This window comes from Ipomoea nil, unplaced genomic scaffold, assembly GCF_001879475.1.
Source record: "Ipomoea nil cultivar Tokyo-kokei standard unplaced genomic scaffold, Asagao_1.1 scaffold2926, whole genome shotgun sequence".
Taxonomy (NCBI): domain Eukaryota; kingdom Viridiplantae; phylum Streptophyta; class Magnoliopsida; order Solanales; family Convolvulaceae; genus Ipomoea; species Ipomoea nil.
This window is the reverse complement of record NW_017619354.1, coordinates 3340409-3358386: the sequence shown is the minus strand read 5'-3', so window position 1 is coordinate 3358386 and position 17978 is coordinate 3340409. Positions and strand designations below refer to the sequence as shown.

The 17978-nt window shown below is 33.4% G+C and overlaps 2 protein-coding genes across 3 annotated transcripts; one reads left to right on the top strand and one right to left on the bottom strand.

Moving 5' to 3' along the window:
* Positions 1-8712: 8712 nt before the first annotated feature.
* Positions 8713-12660, bottom strand: LOC109162181 (proteasome subunit alpha type-7). The gene is made up of 3 exons (XM_019310914.1): positions 12394-12660; positions 11296-11710; positions 8713-9059 (listed from the first exon to the last, which is right to left on the bottom strand). Exons 1-3 carry the CDS (start codon positions 12564-12566, stop codon positions 8898-8900), a joined length of 750 nt encoding a protein of 249 aa, XP_019166459.1. The 5' UTR covers positions 12567-12660; the 3' UTR covers positions 8713-8897.
* A 944-nt stretch (positions 12661-13604) lies between these two features.
* On the top strand, positions 13605-17321 carry LOC109161638 (pentatricopeptide repeat-containing protein At3g03580-like). 2 transcript variants are annotated; one of them, XM_019310127.1, is made up of 2 exons: positions 13605-15916; positions 16906-17321. In XM_019310127.1, exon 1 carries the CDS (start codon positions 13747-13749, stop codon positions 15748-15750), a length of 2004 nt encoding a protein of 667 aa, XP_019165672.1. In that variant the 5' UTR covers positions 13605-13746; the 3' UTR covers positions 15751-15916; positions 16906-17321. The 2 variants fall into 2 exon arrangements, with proteins under 2 accessions (XP_019165672.1, XP_019165674.1); XM_019310129.1 differs by having other exon boundaries at positions 16754-17321.
* Positions 17322-17978: the final 657 nt, after the last annotated feature.

Genomic DNA, 17978 nt, shown 5'->3' with positions numbered 1-17978 from the left:
CACATTTTTATTCATTAAGAACATTATTATTTTTTAAAATTTTTATGGGACTATCTCCTCAAATTCATGAACCGGCTCCAGGTAGATGAGGCTGTGAGTATTAATAACATTATTATATGATTGATGGGGGTTGGATATATTTGGTAAGAATTGGGTGAGGGGCAAAAAGGTAATATAGATATGGGGTGTAATGGATAAGCAGGGAGAGGAGGAGAAGAAGAGGGTTGGAGTGCAATAAAAAGGGCATTAAAGATGATGTAAAATGCGTGAAGGAACTACCAACCAACCCTGCCTTCGTGCAGCGCAGCGGAGCAGGGGGTACCATCCCCCTACCAACCTAACATTTTTGTCTTTGGACGTGACCTAACCAACCCAACCTTTATAATCTATATCCTAATTATTAGGCTTTCCATTTTTTATTTTTTGGTTTTTAATTTGAACGTGTGAAGTAAATATGGGAGCCTTGAGGCTCCAAGTTAAACATCGTTGATGGGCAAGTAGTGAGCCAATCAAACTGGCTCTTGCATTCAAGGAACCGAAACAGTCTCTCATAGTAAATGTTTTTTGTTTTGTTTTGTTTTTTTTTTTTTTTTTTTTTTTTTAAATAATACAGGGGCATTTTGAAGAAGGGAAAATCTTTTCCCAAAACGTTGAGTATAAGCGCTGCAAATTGTATTTTCAGCAATTTAAAACAAACTGTTGAACAAACAAACACTATCCGCCAAAATTTTGGCAAATCCGTTATTTACCAAAAATGCCTAATAATACAATCATGTATTTCACATATGATTTACTATTGGTTGGCATGAAATTAAATTCCATGGAATTGGCAATCACCGGTTAGCAAATAGCGGATTATATTAGTGGGTTTGACCATCAGATTGTATCAGCGGTTTTTAAAAAGATGTTTGGTAAAATTAGCTGTTTAGATTAGCGATTAACATGTAAAATGACCAAAAGAGTATACATATAATAATAATAATTTTTGAAATAATAATAATAATAAACAAAAATGATGTGGGATAAGAATCCCACATCGAAAGTTTAGAAAATAAATGGCGTTGAGCTCCCTTATAAAAGGGAGCTCAACGCCAATCAATTTCTCTTGCCCATCTCACACCAGATGGGCAAGAGAAGAGAAGCCTGGGGCTTCTTACAAAGAAGTTTAATTTTTTTTTTTATATATATGGAAAATGGAGGGTGCTTTGGGAAGGAAAATTCTTTCCCAAAACGCCAACTCCAATTGTTGTTCCTAGTCGCGTTTGGAATTTTAACAGTTTGAAGTAAATCGCTAGTGAATCTGTAAAACATTTGACGGATCCGACCTTTATCCTTTTGGTTGATAGAAAAATTTATTCATAAGGACTGTGAATTCCTCAAATTTGATTTTTGTTTTTCTTTTTTCTTCTTTGGTATATTTTTTTCCCACGTCATTTGGAAAAAATATTCAATCTAATACAAATTTACTTTCATACATATACTTTTTGTATAGGGGTATATTTGTTAAGATATGATTTTGTGTGTATCAATTTTTTGCTCTTGACTAAGTAGTTGTACTTACGGGAGAGTGGTTCCTAAGTCAAAAATATCAAGTTACATTATTGGTGAACTTTTTAGATAACCAACCTAAAAAGTTTAACATTCTTCCATGATCTCAAAAGTTATAATTTGGTACAATTGTTACTTGTTAAGAAAAATAAAAAACTTTTAGGATAATGTGTCAGCATACGCATGAAGTTTGTGACCAAGCTTTTTTTGTTTTTTGTTGGTTCTCATGATCCTCCTACGAGACCAGATTATTCTTTTTTCTAACATTATGATTGAGAAATTGTCGTCAATACTCAATAATGAATTAATTAAATGAGTCAAATAAAATCTTAGGGTGTGTTTGGTTCGCACATAGAAATCGGAATCGGATTGAGAATCAAATACTTGGTAATGTTATGTGTTTTTGTGAAAGTATTTTACATCTTTGGTAGTAGGATGTAATTTGAATGACTATCAATATTGATGTTTGTTATATATGACCATATAATGAGAATAAAGGTTTTAAAAATACAAAAACAAAAAATCATGGCAATTAATCATAATATAATGACACCCAAAGTATCAATACTAAGTTATGAAAAAAAAATCAAAACAAAAATCTAAAATAATTAATCCAAACTTAAAAATCATATTACCAATAAGATGGAATGATACATTTTTTAATTAAGGAATGAGATTTTTAATTGAAAGGGTAATCAAATCCATAGTTGTGTTTTAAAAAATTATCAACTAAACACTAATTATGATTTTGATTCTCACTCCGAGTATGTAAATCCATGAACCAAACGCACCCTTAATTTATTTTTATCCACTAATAAGGTGAATGGAAACTTACTCTTCTTTATTTGACCTTTCAATTCAAAATTTCTATCCACCAAACCTTTTCCAATGAAACTGTTATTCCAGTACCACCATTATCGTCAAATGAAATTGTAGTATAATAAAAATGATATTTTAGTGTTGCTATAATGAAATTAGTGTATGTGAAGAAATGAAACTAAAAAACAGAGCTCATTAAATAACGTATATTGTTAAATGAAACTATAGTATAATTAAAATGATCGATATTTCAATGTAGTTGTAATGAAATTAGTGTATGTGAAAAATGAAACTAAAATTCAGAGTCATACAATAACATATATTGTCAAATGAACCTAGGGTGTAATTAAAATAATACTTTAGTATTATTATAATTGAACTAGTGTGTGTGGAAAATGAAACTACAAAATAGAGCTCATGGAATAATGTATATTGTCAAATGAAACTGTAGTAGAATTAAAATGATACTTTGATATTGCTATAATGAAACTAGTGTGTGTGAAAAATAAAACTGAAAAACAGAGCAATATTATCAAATAAAACTAAAATATAATTAGAATGATATTTATTTTATGGACCAAACTGCTACGAGGACCATGGTCCACAATAAAATTTGCCACCTTTTTCCATGCTTGCCTAAAAAAATTTAGTCCACGAATTATTTCTTGGACTTTTTTTTTTTTTTTTTTAAATATTTTCTCTAATTTTTTCTTATAATCTTTAAATTTTATTATTATTATTATTATTATTATTATTATTATTATTATTATTATTATTATTATTATTATTTTTGCATAGAAAACAAATTTTAATATCATCTTTAAATATAAATTTTATTCAATGATACTAAATTTAATTATTATATATAAATTATTTGAGAAAAGCATGCCATCACACGCTTTGCTGGGCGCATCCGTCCCTCACACGCGACTTTGTCCGACCAATTTGCTTTGTTTTATTCTCCCATTCAGTAGATCTCACAAAAATGTTGATTTTACAGGAAAAAGATCCATCAAAAAACTTTATCTTTTATTTGTGTTAAAACAACATAGTTGAATTGTTTTTTTCTACCTAAAAACCTGTGAATCATAGAGGTAGATGCTCTAAGTCTTTTCCTAAAAGCAACATATCTACTCCATAACCTAATTATTAGTTTTTGATTAAAAAGAATAGACTAAAACTACAAGGCCAGCAATAGTTGCTAGGCAACAAGCATGACCTCCATCTAGAAGGATTGCACTCACCACCTAATAGCCCTTTTATAATGTGTCGTTTTATAACACATATTTTTAAAAAATAAATAAATAAAATAAAAATCTGACCCATCCACTAAGTAATAATCTACCAGGTACGGAAGTACCTATTAGCAATTATATATCTATATATATAATCATCACAATGAGAAATCTTTAATATTGTCATGTTTTATACATCCTATTTGTCGGCCACTTTCGACAAATATCAAACTAGCAACTGTGTTCTAATTTAGCGGAGGACACACAGAAAATGTATAGTAAATGGTAAAGGTGCATAAATATAATAAGTTAAAGTCAACTCCATGAAATGATAAACTGATAGAAAATGAGATAATGAGTTTTGAGTATTGAAATTAATTGTTTATTTCATTTTCATGTATCTAGTTCAGTTAATGAAATTTGACTCAAACTGTTTAAAGATAATAATACTCAAAATAGTAACTCGACTATGTCATAATTTTTCATTTAGTTATTGACTATTTAATTCATTCAAAATGGTTCGTCGACTGTGCAAAATCTACTCAATTTAGTGTACCGGAGGACTAAATTGAGTAAATTTTACATAGTTGAAGAACCATTTTAGATAAAATAATAGTCTAAACTAGGATCAACTTGAGAATTATACAATAGTCAGGTGATCACTATTTTGAATATTAACTCAATTATTTATAATTGAGAATAAGGATTCCTGAGAAAGTCTCACACAAGTGGTAACCATTTAGGAAATGAATTAAAAGTACTACAAAATAAAAAAAAATTATAAAAATACATTAAAAAATAAATAAAAGAAAAGAAAATGATATGAGTTAATCAATAAATAATAAACAAGAGAGAAAAATGAGATAAAGTGAATACCAATTTTCTTGTTCTGTATTTTTATACCGTATTATTGGAGATGCTAATAATGTCACTTTTAGTATTTTAATTGTAACAGTATTTTCATTTTTAGTTCTTATTAAGCCACAAATTTGGTTAAATTCAAATCATTGATATTTTTAACATAGATCAAATTTGTTTAGAAGTTGTGCTTCAATAGATTGAGAGAGTAGTTATGAACAGAGACTACATTGTAACCGAGTCAGTAGTACTAGGAAAAAAAAAGTAAAAATGAGTTGATAAATGTTAACCAATCCCAAAATATTTTTAATTGTAACAAATTTTGATACACTTTGTTAAAATAAACTTTTAATTTTAATTTGCATTGAATGTTTAAAGTCAATTGTGACTAAAATTGTCTTAAAAGGGCATCATCTATCGCTTTAATTCATATATTATAAATAAATTAATATAAAATTCAAACTTTAATTTGTTAGTATTATATATATTATTAATTAATTATTAATTCAAACTAAAAGTTGACCCAAATTAATACTCCGTATAATATATATATTAATTCAAAGACTTTTAACTCTTGAACTAGCCAAACGACCAATTAGCTTGAAAGGTATATCCTCATTTTTCTTCTACTTATTCTAAAATTGTAGAAAAATGGATTAAGAAAGATTGGGAAATTCCATCTCCGGCCTGCTCTGTAATTAATGTTTATACAATAATGCATGTTTGGAACAAAATATTTTGTTTCAACATAATAAAAGACTTCACAATGAATAAGAAATTGAAGTTTGGAAATTCCATCCCAAGCAAGGCTACTTGAGGGTTTAGACCTAGAATTCGGGTTTTAATCCAACCCCATTTTAGTGGGCGATAAGGAATCTAGGCATATCCAAACATAGTTCTCGAGCTTGCCAACTGCATGCGCGACACGTGTCAGTCATGCTAAGAGCCTGACATGTGTCATCTTTTCCTTCCCTACAAATACCGCATTTATGGTTAGGAATTGAAGTGAGACTTTTTGGCATTTTCACCTACCACTTTTTTGCTTGGAACTCTCTGACCTCACGTTGGCCACCTAGCTCAGTACTCAGACTAACTGACAGATTATACTAGGACCCAATACGATCTGACCCATATTCCGGGCAACAACATATTTAATTACACTATCATTGTACCACGTAGAAGCCAAATTTTTTTAAAGAAATACTTTAGTTTACAAATTTAAATTTTTTTCATTCAACTTAGATTTGTACTGTGTGTAATTAAAAGACATTAGTGTCGATCAGCACCTTAATTACAAGTGAGTTTAAAAGAATTTTGTTAGATTTGTATTTAGCTACCAAATCTAGCCAGCACTTTCATTGAGCTTAAAAGGTCAGACTTCAGAGCACGAGTAGGAATATTGTGGTCAGTCAATATATTTAATAATAATATTTTTGTCGTTTAGACATAGTCTAGCTTGTTTGAATGAAGCAATCTAATTAAGATTGGTTCATGTAGCAGAATTCCAGGATTGACGTATATATGTGGTTGAAAAAAGCATGCAAAAACATGAAAATTACTTACACCAACAATAATAATACAACCGCGTGTGGATTATATATAACATTATTGCATGATTAATTGCGACATAATTAAATTAAAATTGTGAAAGACAGTGAGGCTGTTCATCAGAGTGTTTAATTTCCAAGTCAGAGATATCTTATTCGGAACCCAGGGCAGGCCAGCTGTTAATAAAACGACATTGATTGCGTTTGCATGCATGCATGCCGACGAATGTATGTAGTAGTAGAGACGTAGAGTAACCTTTACATTTAAATAATATAATATAATATAATATTACTTAGTTAAAAGAAGCAGTCATCCAAAATTTCTCCATTCTATAACACTACTTAGTTAAACCACGTTTTCATTGACAGCTACGTACAACTAATTAATTAATTTTTGTAGTATGAGATTACGGTGTTAATTAATTTTTGTCCAAATAAATTTCTGAGTATGTTAAATAAACGGATCAATCAATCACAAAGCATGAAATTATTTTGAAATAATTTGTATTTCTTGTTAAAGGAGTAATAATGTAATTTAATGGAATATAAATGAATAGTGGTGGCATTTTATTTGAGTGTGTTTTCACGTGGCTTTTTACAAGTCAAAAAATAAATGTATTGTACTACAAGATCTGAAAGAATAATGAGGGAGATTTTGATTGGTGGCTTGTTTCTTGTTTGGTTCTAGAAATAGTGGTAGGTGGGCGAAAGCGTGAAACACTTTCTGATATGCTTCACAAATCCTGGTGGGGTTTCTGCCGGAGATTCAAAATCTTCCGACGTAACCCATCCAAGACAATACAATAACACTTTCTTTAATTAGTTTTCTTCACTCATTCATCGCTTATATCTAATTCTGCTTAGTCGCTTTGCAAAATTTGTCTTCATACTGGAGTTGTTTCTTTATACGTAGTCCCATTTGCTATTGGCCATTATAATCTGACCGACTTATTGTAGTATAAACAATTTAATTGCGTTCACTTAAAAAATCATATTCTACTCAGTTACTAAATTGTACTTATTCATTCACATTATTTCAATAGTTGCTCGAACTGCTCTAATCTTCATCGGACCAATCGACCAGGGACGGAGCCAGTAATTCGATTGAGGGGCGAAGAAATAAGACAGATTCAGAAATTTTTTCCAATAAAAGCGAAACATTAAAACAAAAGAGATAATTAAAAAAAAAATTACCTAAGAATTTTTTTTTTTTTTTTTTTATATATAACCATTACTTAAGAAATATTGTTGGATACGTGCGAAAAATAAAACACATCGAAACTTTATAAAAATATTCATAACAAAATATGAAACATAATTAATTTGATAAAATAATTTAAATAGAAAACACATTATAAATTACACATATTAAATATTAAAAAAGTGACTATGTTGAAGCCATAAAGGAATGACTCAAAAATATGTAAAACTATGTTAATGCAAGAATTTAAACCCAAGCCTTTCCCACTAACAAACACATGCCCTACCAACTAATCTAACTCTTTCCTTGTTAACATTTACTAGTTTTTTATACTAATACTAAAACCTATACTATATATACATATATACATACAAAGATTATATATGGGGTGCGGGTCGGTTAAGGGGGGCAGCTGCTCACCCTTTGGCTCCGTCCCTGCCTGCCACTTCCGAAGTAATCAATATATACACACCTCTTTACTCTCATAGTGTACCTTTAGGTCCCCCAACCCTGGTCTAATTTACACTATCATTATCCAATCAATACAAATTACGTGACTAAAATATACTTCCTTTGTCTCATTTTATTTGTCTTATTTACTATTCATTGGTTAAATCAACTCTTTATTCTTTGTTCAATTTTTTAAGTATTTTTTGTTTATTTTTAAATATGATTTTTTGTGTGTTTAATAGTACTTTTATTGTAGTTTCTAAATATATAAATTTTGTATACTAATACTAAACTTAATATTATAAAAAATTGAATTAAAAATAACTTTAATCAAGTCTCAGTTAATCGAACCAGATACATAAAATGGGACAGAGGAAGTATATTTTTTAGAGCACAAGTTTTGGATAGATGTTGGATGGGTAGAAAAGACAATGAAGATGGATAGTGAAATTATAATGAAGAGGCCCACGTTGCATGCGGCAGCTACTTCACCTACCTAACGCCTAACAAAAAGCAATCTCTGTCGAGGGAGGCTAAAGAGACGGGTGGGTGAGAAGAATGGGATTTGATAATGAGTGGTGGGAAGGAAGATATAGACGACAATATAATGGCGCAATGCTATGCTGGCTCAGTGGATAGCTGTCTCCTCAACCATGGTTAGTTGCTGTCCACATTACCGTTCATAACAGGCAACGACTAAAGGTTAAACCTTCCCTTTTGGTCTACTTTCCAACGATAGTCCGCTGCTATGGTGTGCTAATATTCCAATTACGAAGATAACAATAAATTTGTATCCACACTTCACTTCCTCCGTAATTTTATTGTTTTTTTTAATACTACTGACTCTATTACAATGTAGTATTTGTTCATAACTACTTTCTCAATCAAATGAAGCACAAAGAGTCAATAACAGATTTGAACCTCAGTGGGGACGGGCATTGACTCTTTGTGCTTCAGTATGTTGAGAAAGTATGTAGAGGCAGATACTACATTGTAACAGAGTCAAATAGTATAAAATAAAAATTTTAAAAAAGAAAAACTAAAAGCACCACAAATAAATGAAGATAATAATTTTCTTAGCAAGCAAATGTCTATCAACATTCAACTGTGTAATATAGGAAAAGTTCAGCAAATCACACTTTTTCTAACACCGGATTTAACAGTTCACATGTTGAAAGAAGCATCAAAATAGTAGAGAGTTGTAGCTTCATAGAAGAACACGGTGCATTTTTTCTAGAACTAGGTTTCCTTTGCCGGGCCCTTCTTCGCAGCTTCTGCAGCTGCTTTCTCTGCCTCAATCTCAGCAACAATGGCATCAATTTCAGCTTCCTCTAGTTGTCTAAGTCCATGCTCCTTTGTCATGACAGCAACTTCTATGTTCTTTCCACCACTCTCAACAACCTTATTTTGAAAATAAAACAGGTCAGCATACATCCTCAAAGAAAATCTTAACATAGCTCCAACTAAATCTGACAACAATCATATCAACTACTTGCACTAGAAGCTGTGGACGCAAAACACAGACAAGATCAATAAATTTAAGTTGAATATGGCCAGGAAATTTCCTCGACATGACTAAATGATACCAGCTTTCACACCAGACGAATCAGTGCTTTTGCAATGTCTCAATCCAACCCCATGAATTCTACACTAGAGGGCGTTTGGTAGCCAGAAAAGTTCAAAATCTTCAGAGAATTTAAAAGGTGGGGAAATTATTCGTGCAATCTTTGACTAAGGAAAGTTTGGGTCAATGAGAATCTAATACCATGATATCAAGAAAAGCAAATCCCACCTAAACGGGGTACGATTCTTTTTTCAAGGTGACTGGGAATTTACAAAATTTATTCAATTACGTATTTATCCTTTTTGGCGCTAGGTTAAAAGTCTCTCATAAAAATAAGAAATTTGTTTCTGACCATTACGAAGGATAACAACACTGTTTATCAAAGAAATTTGCCTCTCTGAACGCTTTTTTACATATGTATTGTTTTATATTTTGAGTATTCTTGTTGCAGACTTGGAACTTTTTGGCAAATGGTTTATCAATTATTCATTATTATTATTTTTTTTAATGTTGTATATAGCAAGGATATATTAAGGATTTTAAAAAAAATCCTAAGAAAGCTTAAAAAACCAAACATCTTAATTAATTTTCTAGGTAATATAATTCTTATGTTTCCAGGGTAACACCAAAAATGTTAAATAATGTTTCCTACAAAGTTATTTCCATCAAATACATTCTTTGGAAATATTTTTACGAGAATTTAATTGATGGGTAAGTACCAAAATGCCCTCTTAGGTTGTGTTTGGTTGGGTTATTTTGTACTCTACTATGGGATTTGATACCTATTACCATGTTTGTTTGCCTACTTTTGTTGTCCTACTATTGGATTCAAATCCTTTAGTAATTATAAAACTCATTACCCTTTCAATCCCCTACTTCTGAACAATGAATCAAAAAAGAGGAAGAAAAAATTAATAAATAAATAAGGGATCATTGTCCATGCATTAAATAAGGAACTTTAATATATATACATATATATGTATGTGTATATATATTTACTTATTTTTATTTTATTTATTTATTAATTTTTATTCCAATCCCCATTTGCTATCAAACAAAGAAACTTCTTCTACTTAACCCATTAACATTACCAAGTATTTGGTTCCAGTTACCATTTCGATTCCAATGTTTGAATCAAATGCCCCCTTAGCATGGAACAGGTCCAGGAAGCCCATTATATATGCTCAGTGAGGTTCATAAAATAGGTAGCTTTTGTTTGGAATAATCCAACCCAAATAGGAATTAACTAAACCAATGAACCTATATAAATTAGTACGGCAAATTATGCTGTGAGCATATGCCCACCATGCACATGGTGCGCACGAATCTATATCTATAATTTCTATATTGTAGATCCATAATTTCTAAAATCTCGGTGAGCTAAAATTTATACTTTAGATTCCAATTGTTGAACCATGTTTTCACAAATCAGTGCAGTATAGAAATTATGGATCTACTGTATTTAAATTATGGATCCTACGGTTTTAGAAATTATGAATCTAAAGTATAAATTTTAGCTCACCGAGAGTCTAGAAATTATGGATCAAAAGTATAGAAATTATGGATATAGATTTGTGTGCACCATGCAAGGTAGGCACGTGCTCACAACATAATGATTGAATTAGTACAGATTGCACTGGTCAGGGGAAATTGCATATTTGGGGGGCAGTTTAACACAAGGCACTTTGTATCAGGGTAATAACTTCACATAGAAGGTTTTCAACCCATTAAGAAAGCCCACCTCCCATAAGAGAAGGGGGAAAAAAGATAAAAGAGGCTATAATAATGATATATTTATTTTTTTAAAAGAAGAAGCTAGTTTCATGCTTCCATTGTTCCAACCTTCAACATTGGTCCATCTCCTTTCCATTCATTTTGTGGCCCATATACTTCAAGTTAACTAATTTTAAGGAAGAGAGATTTTTTAAGAGGAAATGATTTTCAAAGTTTATGAGAAACTTTCATGATATGCTAGATATTGCTAATCAAAAATGCAAAATATATAGGTAACAATAAAGCAGTTCCAATGAACCCTGAACTAAGTAAATAAGTAGCATGCACAAGGAGACTTACTTCAAGCAAAGCACGAATGGCTAGCTTCACAGTTTCCTGGCCAGAGGTTTCCTTGTAGTTCTTCTCAAGAAACTCCCGGATTGAGTTGGAGTTCCTCCCAGTTGCATTGGCCTTCCATGCTGAAAAAGTACCTGATGGATCTGTCTGATAAAGAGATGGAACACCTGTGTATGGGTCAAAACCAATAATCAAGGTAGAAAGACCAAATGGTCTTACACCACCACTTTGAGTGTATTTTTGCTGAAGGCCAGCAATATAGCGAGTTATGTACTCAACAGTTACAGGATCTTCCACAGTGAGCCTGTGACTCTGGCACTCAATGCGTGCTCTATTTACAAGAACACGTGCATCTGCTTTAAGTCCAGCACAAGCCAATGCAATGTGATCATCTAGATTTACGATTTTCCGTACAGATCTGAAGAGCAGAATATGCAAAATACATAATCAGCAAGTTCCCAACCAGCACACCATTATGTGAATATGAAATGGTAAGTGCAAGAGAAAAGCAAGGCAAGCACAGATAACAGATAGAGATTGATGTATATATTGATAAAGGGTGAGATTATTGACTTGAGAAATAAGGCACATTGTCATTTGTTACTTAATACTAATACAATTACAATCGCCTCGCAATTGAATTTCACACAAAGCAATCAAATTATTAAGCTAACTTCTCAAACAATGTGACTAAGGCATCCTGTGCATTTCCTTTGATAAGTGAATATATGCATTACTCATCTTCTTTTCTGTTCTCCTATAGGCACTACAGACTTATAAGACAGAGTTTTCTTTCTATCTAGGTAGTTCACCAAATGTACCAAAATTCATTTTAGAGTAGGAAAAATGCCAAATCATATGTTGAGAAGCCTACGCGGCAAAGAGAGTATATTGATCCAAAATTTGCATCTTTGGTAAAATTTGTCTATCAATAGCTACCTTAGCTTCAATAATTACTTCTTAACAATGAACCAGGGCAATACTAAAACCCTAGGACTTATCACTAACACGATAAAACCGTAGCATTATCGATATAGGGAGGATCGCAGAAATCATTGTAGCTAAATAAATACATATTTAAAGGTTGAGCCGAAATCTTACCTGGAATCCTGAAGCTTGGGAGTAGACTTCTTCTCTACGCCGAGGACGACAGTATCTGTACCTCGAACGCCCACTGCGGCGTTACCCTTTCGTACGGCTTCTAGGGCGTACTCCACCTGGAAAAGATGACCGTCCGGCGAGAAAACGGTGATCGCTCTATCGTATCGTGCCATAACTTATCTTTTACTAGTTCGATTTAAGTTTGTTCCGGTTTCTGCCTCTCCGGTACCGCAAGTACTTTTCTAGGTTTCAAGACGTAGAGATCTTGGAAGACAAGCAACGCAGAAAGACTCAAAGAAGAAGCAAATGAAAAACGACGTAGTTTAGTCTTAGACTTTTTTGGGCTGGTTTCTATGCCGCATTGGACATAGTAATTCAAGCCCAATTCATATTGTTATAGGAACACAAAGCCCAAAACGAAATAAATAAAAATTATATTTCCGATGAAAAATTGTCAAATAGACCATTGAACTTTACTCAATAAATTAATAAGACCCTTAAACTTTTAAAGCTTACAATTAAACTTTTAAATATTTTATTTTAGAGCATTGAAATCCAAAAATTGGTTAGTGACCTGTAATTATAAGTCACTAGATTTCGACAAAAAACACTTGCGAAACGGTTTGGTTGTCTTCTCTGACGTAAGCAACCAGTTTGACCGCCTTCTCCAGTCGTAATAGAAAGCAACCAAATTGGTTGTTTTGGACGCCGTCTCCGTGACTGGAGAAGGCAACTGGTCGCCTTCTCTGGTGATGAGAGAAGGGGACCAACCAATCGCAGGAAGGCAACTAGTCGCCTTCTCCGGTGACGAGAGAAGGCGACCAATCAATCGCAGGAGAAGGCGACCAGTTTGGTCACCTTCTTCTTTGCTAGAGAAGGCAACTATACGATACCGGCGACCGTTTCATCAATGGTTTTGACCAAAGTATGGTCGGAGTTTCGTTAGAACCCTAATGGCCTGTAAGGTTGTAATTATAAGCCATCAACTGATTTTTGGATCTTAATGCTCTAAAATAATATGTTTAAAAGTTTAATTGTAAGCTTTGAAAGTTGGGTTTAATTAATTTCTTGAGTAAAGTGCAAATGTGTATTTGAGTATTTTTCCTATTTCTGAATTGCTATACTTAGGAATTAAAAGCAAGTAGCTGGTGGTTTCTAAAAAAAAAAAAAAAAAAAAAAAAAACATAAAAAGCAAGTAGGTGGTGGTATTAGTGTTAGTGTGTTACCATTTGAAATTGAAGGTCTCAGATTACTATATATAGGTTAAATTGGAGTACTACTCAAAGAAAAATACTTATGACGGAATTTGACTGAATTTTTCCTCCAAGTCAAAAGCTTGACTACATTAGCTGAATGATCCTCATGTTCTCTCTTTCAGCAGCAAAGTATTGTCCTTTGTTCTTCCAGAAAATGACTACACATAAACTCTTTGCAAGAGGAATCATGTTTTTCTACGCTTCATCTCCATGTCGACAGTATGGTACGGGAGTTGATATTTACAGGTCTTCCAAGCAGTTGAGTGAGTACATGAAAATGGGAAGAATTCGCAACGCACAGAAGCTGTTTGACGAAATTATTGAGAAGAACGTTGTGGCATGGTCAATCATGGTCCACGGGTACTCGAAGAACGGTTTTTATGAAAAAGCGTTAGAATGTTTTACTGCAATGCGAAATTCCGGTTTAGTACCCAATTCTTTTACCTTTGTGGGGGTTCTTGTAGGTATCTCTGGGTTGGAGGACATGGCACTTGCCCGAGTCGTTCATGGGCTGATAGTGAAGACTGGGTGGGAGTTCAATTCAGTTGTGGCTACTGCGCTACTTGATACTTATTCAAGGTGTCGGTTCATAGGTGATTCTTACAAGGTTTTTGATACTATAAGATTGGAAAGTGTGGTTCCATGGAATGCAATGATGAGTGGATTTGTGTATAATGAGCTTTTTACAGAGGCATTTTTTCTGTTTAATCGATTCCGGGAGTCTGGTTTTGCCCCTAATGCTGTGACAGTAATGATCCTTACCCAAGGCTGTGTTGCCATGAAATCTATGCATCTTTGTGAATCAGTTCATAGTCTTTGTATTAAATTTGGTATTGTTCATGATACAGAGGTTAGCAATGCACTTCTTTCCATGTATTCAACTTTGGCAGACTTACATGTGGCTGCAGAAGTGTTCAATGCAATGGAAGATAAAGATGTTATTAGCTGGTCAACAATGATGAGCTTATTGGTCCGACATGAATATCCCTCTGATGCTATAAAGCTTTTCTTTGAAATGAAAGATTTTGAGGCCAGTTATGACACCGGTGTCCTAGTGAATCTCATTTCAGCTTGTGGGCTTCTGGGAAATTTAAAAATGGGCAAATCTGTTCATGCTCAGACTATCATTAATGGTTTTGAATCGAACATTCATCTGGCTAATGCCATAATCACAATGTATGCAAGATGTGCGGATTTAGATTCCTCTACAACTTTGTTTGACCAATCAACTAAGAAGAATGTGGTTTCATGGACATCTATGATTTCAGGGTTTCTGCTTAACAGGAGGCCTAGGGAAGCACTTGATATCTTCATTGGTGCAAGAAAGGAAGAAGGTTTCTCTGCTGATCCGATAATTTTGGTAAATACACTAACTGCAGCAGGTGAACTAGGTGTATTGGACCTTTGCATGCAGCTCCATTGTTATGCTTTTGTAGCTGGATTTATAAATTATTATAGATGTGTGCCAAATTGCCTCATATCAGTTTATTCAAAGTGTGGGAATGTGGAACTTGCACATAGTGTTTTTATGTATATGAGCTGGCTGCGCGATGTTATTTCTTGGAATACTCTTATTTATGGGTATGGGATTAATGGCCAGGGAGAGACTGCTCTATCTCTATATAACGAGTTTAGGAAGTGTGGAGGAATACCTGATGCCGCTACGTACCTGTGTGTTTTGAGTGCTTGCAGTCGTGCAGAAATGATAAATGAAGGTTTGATGATTTTCAGTAAGATGCTGGAAGAAGATAACATAAGAGTTTCTGAAGAGCACTATGGATGTGTTGTTGATTTGCTGGCTCGGGCAGGTTACTTGTCTGATGCCAGTGAATTAATGGACGGTAGAGATCAAAATGCTTGGAAGGCTTTACTGAATGGCTGTGTGCTTCATGGTGATATGAAATTGGCAGAGGTTGCTGTAAGAAGGTTGCATGAACAGGCCGAGGCAGACCCTGAGCAGGCTGTGCTTCTGTCAAATCTTTATGCATTAGTTGGGAGGTTTCAGGATGCTGAAGCCTTGAGGTTGAACATGGTGGGGAAGAAATCGATGAAAGATCCAGGGTTAAGCTTTCTCAGTGGTAATCTATATAATGGTGGTTGACAATTTGACATCCATGTTACCGATCAACTAGTACAACAGCTGTGATCTAACGTTGTAAACGTGGATGCTGTATAAAAAGGGTGTTGTTGAAGCGTGCAGACATGAACCTCAGCAGAGGATGCTCGAGAGGAACAAATCTGCAATCAACTATGTCACATTGCCATAGGTGCGCTCATCAAACCCGAATCATCATCTTTAAAATTGATTTAGTAAACTTGAATTTGCTGCTGCTATATCTTATATCTGATTTGGGGCATATAGAATAACCTTTAAGGCAGTTCCCCCATCAATGTGGTAACTCTACCTAAATTAGTATGTGAAGATATTTATTGCCTGCAATCCACTCCAGTGAACAGTTTGAAATTCTTCTATCTTCTCTCTGATGACCCCTTCCAAGTTCCAGCATCTTCTGTTCTCTTCTGGATTCCGTAAAGATTAACCAACCACCAACTTCCTCGCCTCCCAAAATCTTTTTGCTGTACAAAACTATCAAAACCTGGAGTTCCCGGAACTTTAATTTACTTTTCTCACGAAAATTCTTGTCCCGCCCTTATTAAAGTCAACCTCCAAACATACCCACTCAATTCTTGTTTATGTTCTTGATAAAAGGCCTTGTTGAAATAGAATCTGTGTAGCCAGCTTCAACTAGATTGGATTAAGACTGAGTTCAGTTGAGTATAAAAAGGCTTATATTGCGGCCACTGATTTGGGAAAAGAAGTAGAATTGAAGAGAAGGTAGAGTAGATGCCCTAACAATTATTCCACTAGTATCCTGTTCATCATCAGCACCCTAAGCTAGAACGAACCAATGTTTTCTATGTCAACTTCATATCTCAACCACCTAGATAGCATGGCAACTTGCAAATTCTTTCTCCTACACTCTTCTTCCCGTCTTTTTATCATAGGCCTCTATAAATGGGAGCTTCTTCACTCACAAATGCATTGCCCCCTTTTCCCTAAACATCCCGTTTATATAAGAATACACTATCATTCTCGTTTGCAGTTTCAGCATGAGGGTGTCGGATATCCTAATAGCGAACTGGAAATTCCTTTGGGCTATTAACATAATCATTTTTAAGATGCTACAATGGCTTGGCACATTCTCCAATCTGCAGACCAACTTATTCCCAAACCTCACTCTTCTCCTTGTTTCAGCAACCTCTACCTTCTTGCTGGTGTTTCTTGGGCTTATGTTTGACATAATGGCAAAACTCAGGCGCCGTCCTTCAAACGTCGTTGGCCGGAAGATATGTAAAGGTGGCATTTGCTGGCATGATTGTTCCCATGTCTGCATTGTGTATGACTACTAGAGGTAATAATGGTGAAAATCAAGATTAAAATTTTTATTGGCTACAATGAGAGAATAAGAGAAGAAAGAACAAGTTGGAGGGTTGTGATTATTCCGGTGCCAATTGGGGTGCTGGTTGAATTAGTCTCATGGATATAAGGATATTTGATTACTCAGTTCAACATTGCAAACAATTGTCTGTTTGCAATTTACTATACAACTTGAAAACTTTTTCTGTAATCATGTCTTTTGTCATGTATTGAATTTTATAATAGTTATGTAATAGTAAATCATTTAAATAATGTGTACCAAAAAAAAACCATTAAAATAATAATTGTATTAAAAAAAAAAAAAAAGAGAGCAAAATATTAGCACTAAATTATTCCTAATATTTGTTTGAATTTCTCTAGAACAAATTATGAAGGTATGCATGTCACAATCAATTATTAAGAAGACAAATAAATAACACACAAAATGAGATTGATGCATATGAAGAAAATAAATACGGTGATGGCTTTGTCCGAAAATTGTTCATGTTACAATGTTGATCAACAATGAATGTTTATTTTTAGTATATTTAAAGTTCATTATTAAGGTATTAAATATTTATTTTTAAAGGTCCATCTTACAAGATGGATCATGATCCCTGGTATAATGATTATGGCCTTGCCAACTTGGGTGACTCTCTTGTGAGACCATCCTTATATGTGATACACGTTGGTATATGTTCTATATTTTCTCAATCTTTAATCCTGTGACCACCCATTTGGAAGGGTAACTGAGGTGTCATCACACTACATAGTACAAAATAATCGGTAAATAAAGGGTTTGTTATTTATAAGTGAAAGTATAATACTTTTGAGAAAAAATGTAATACTTTTAAATCAAAATGTAAAAGTATTACTCCCTCTATTTCATTTTATTTGTCCTCTTACTATTT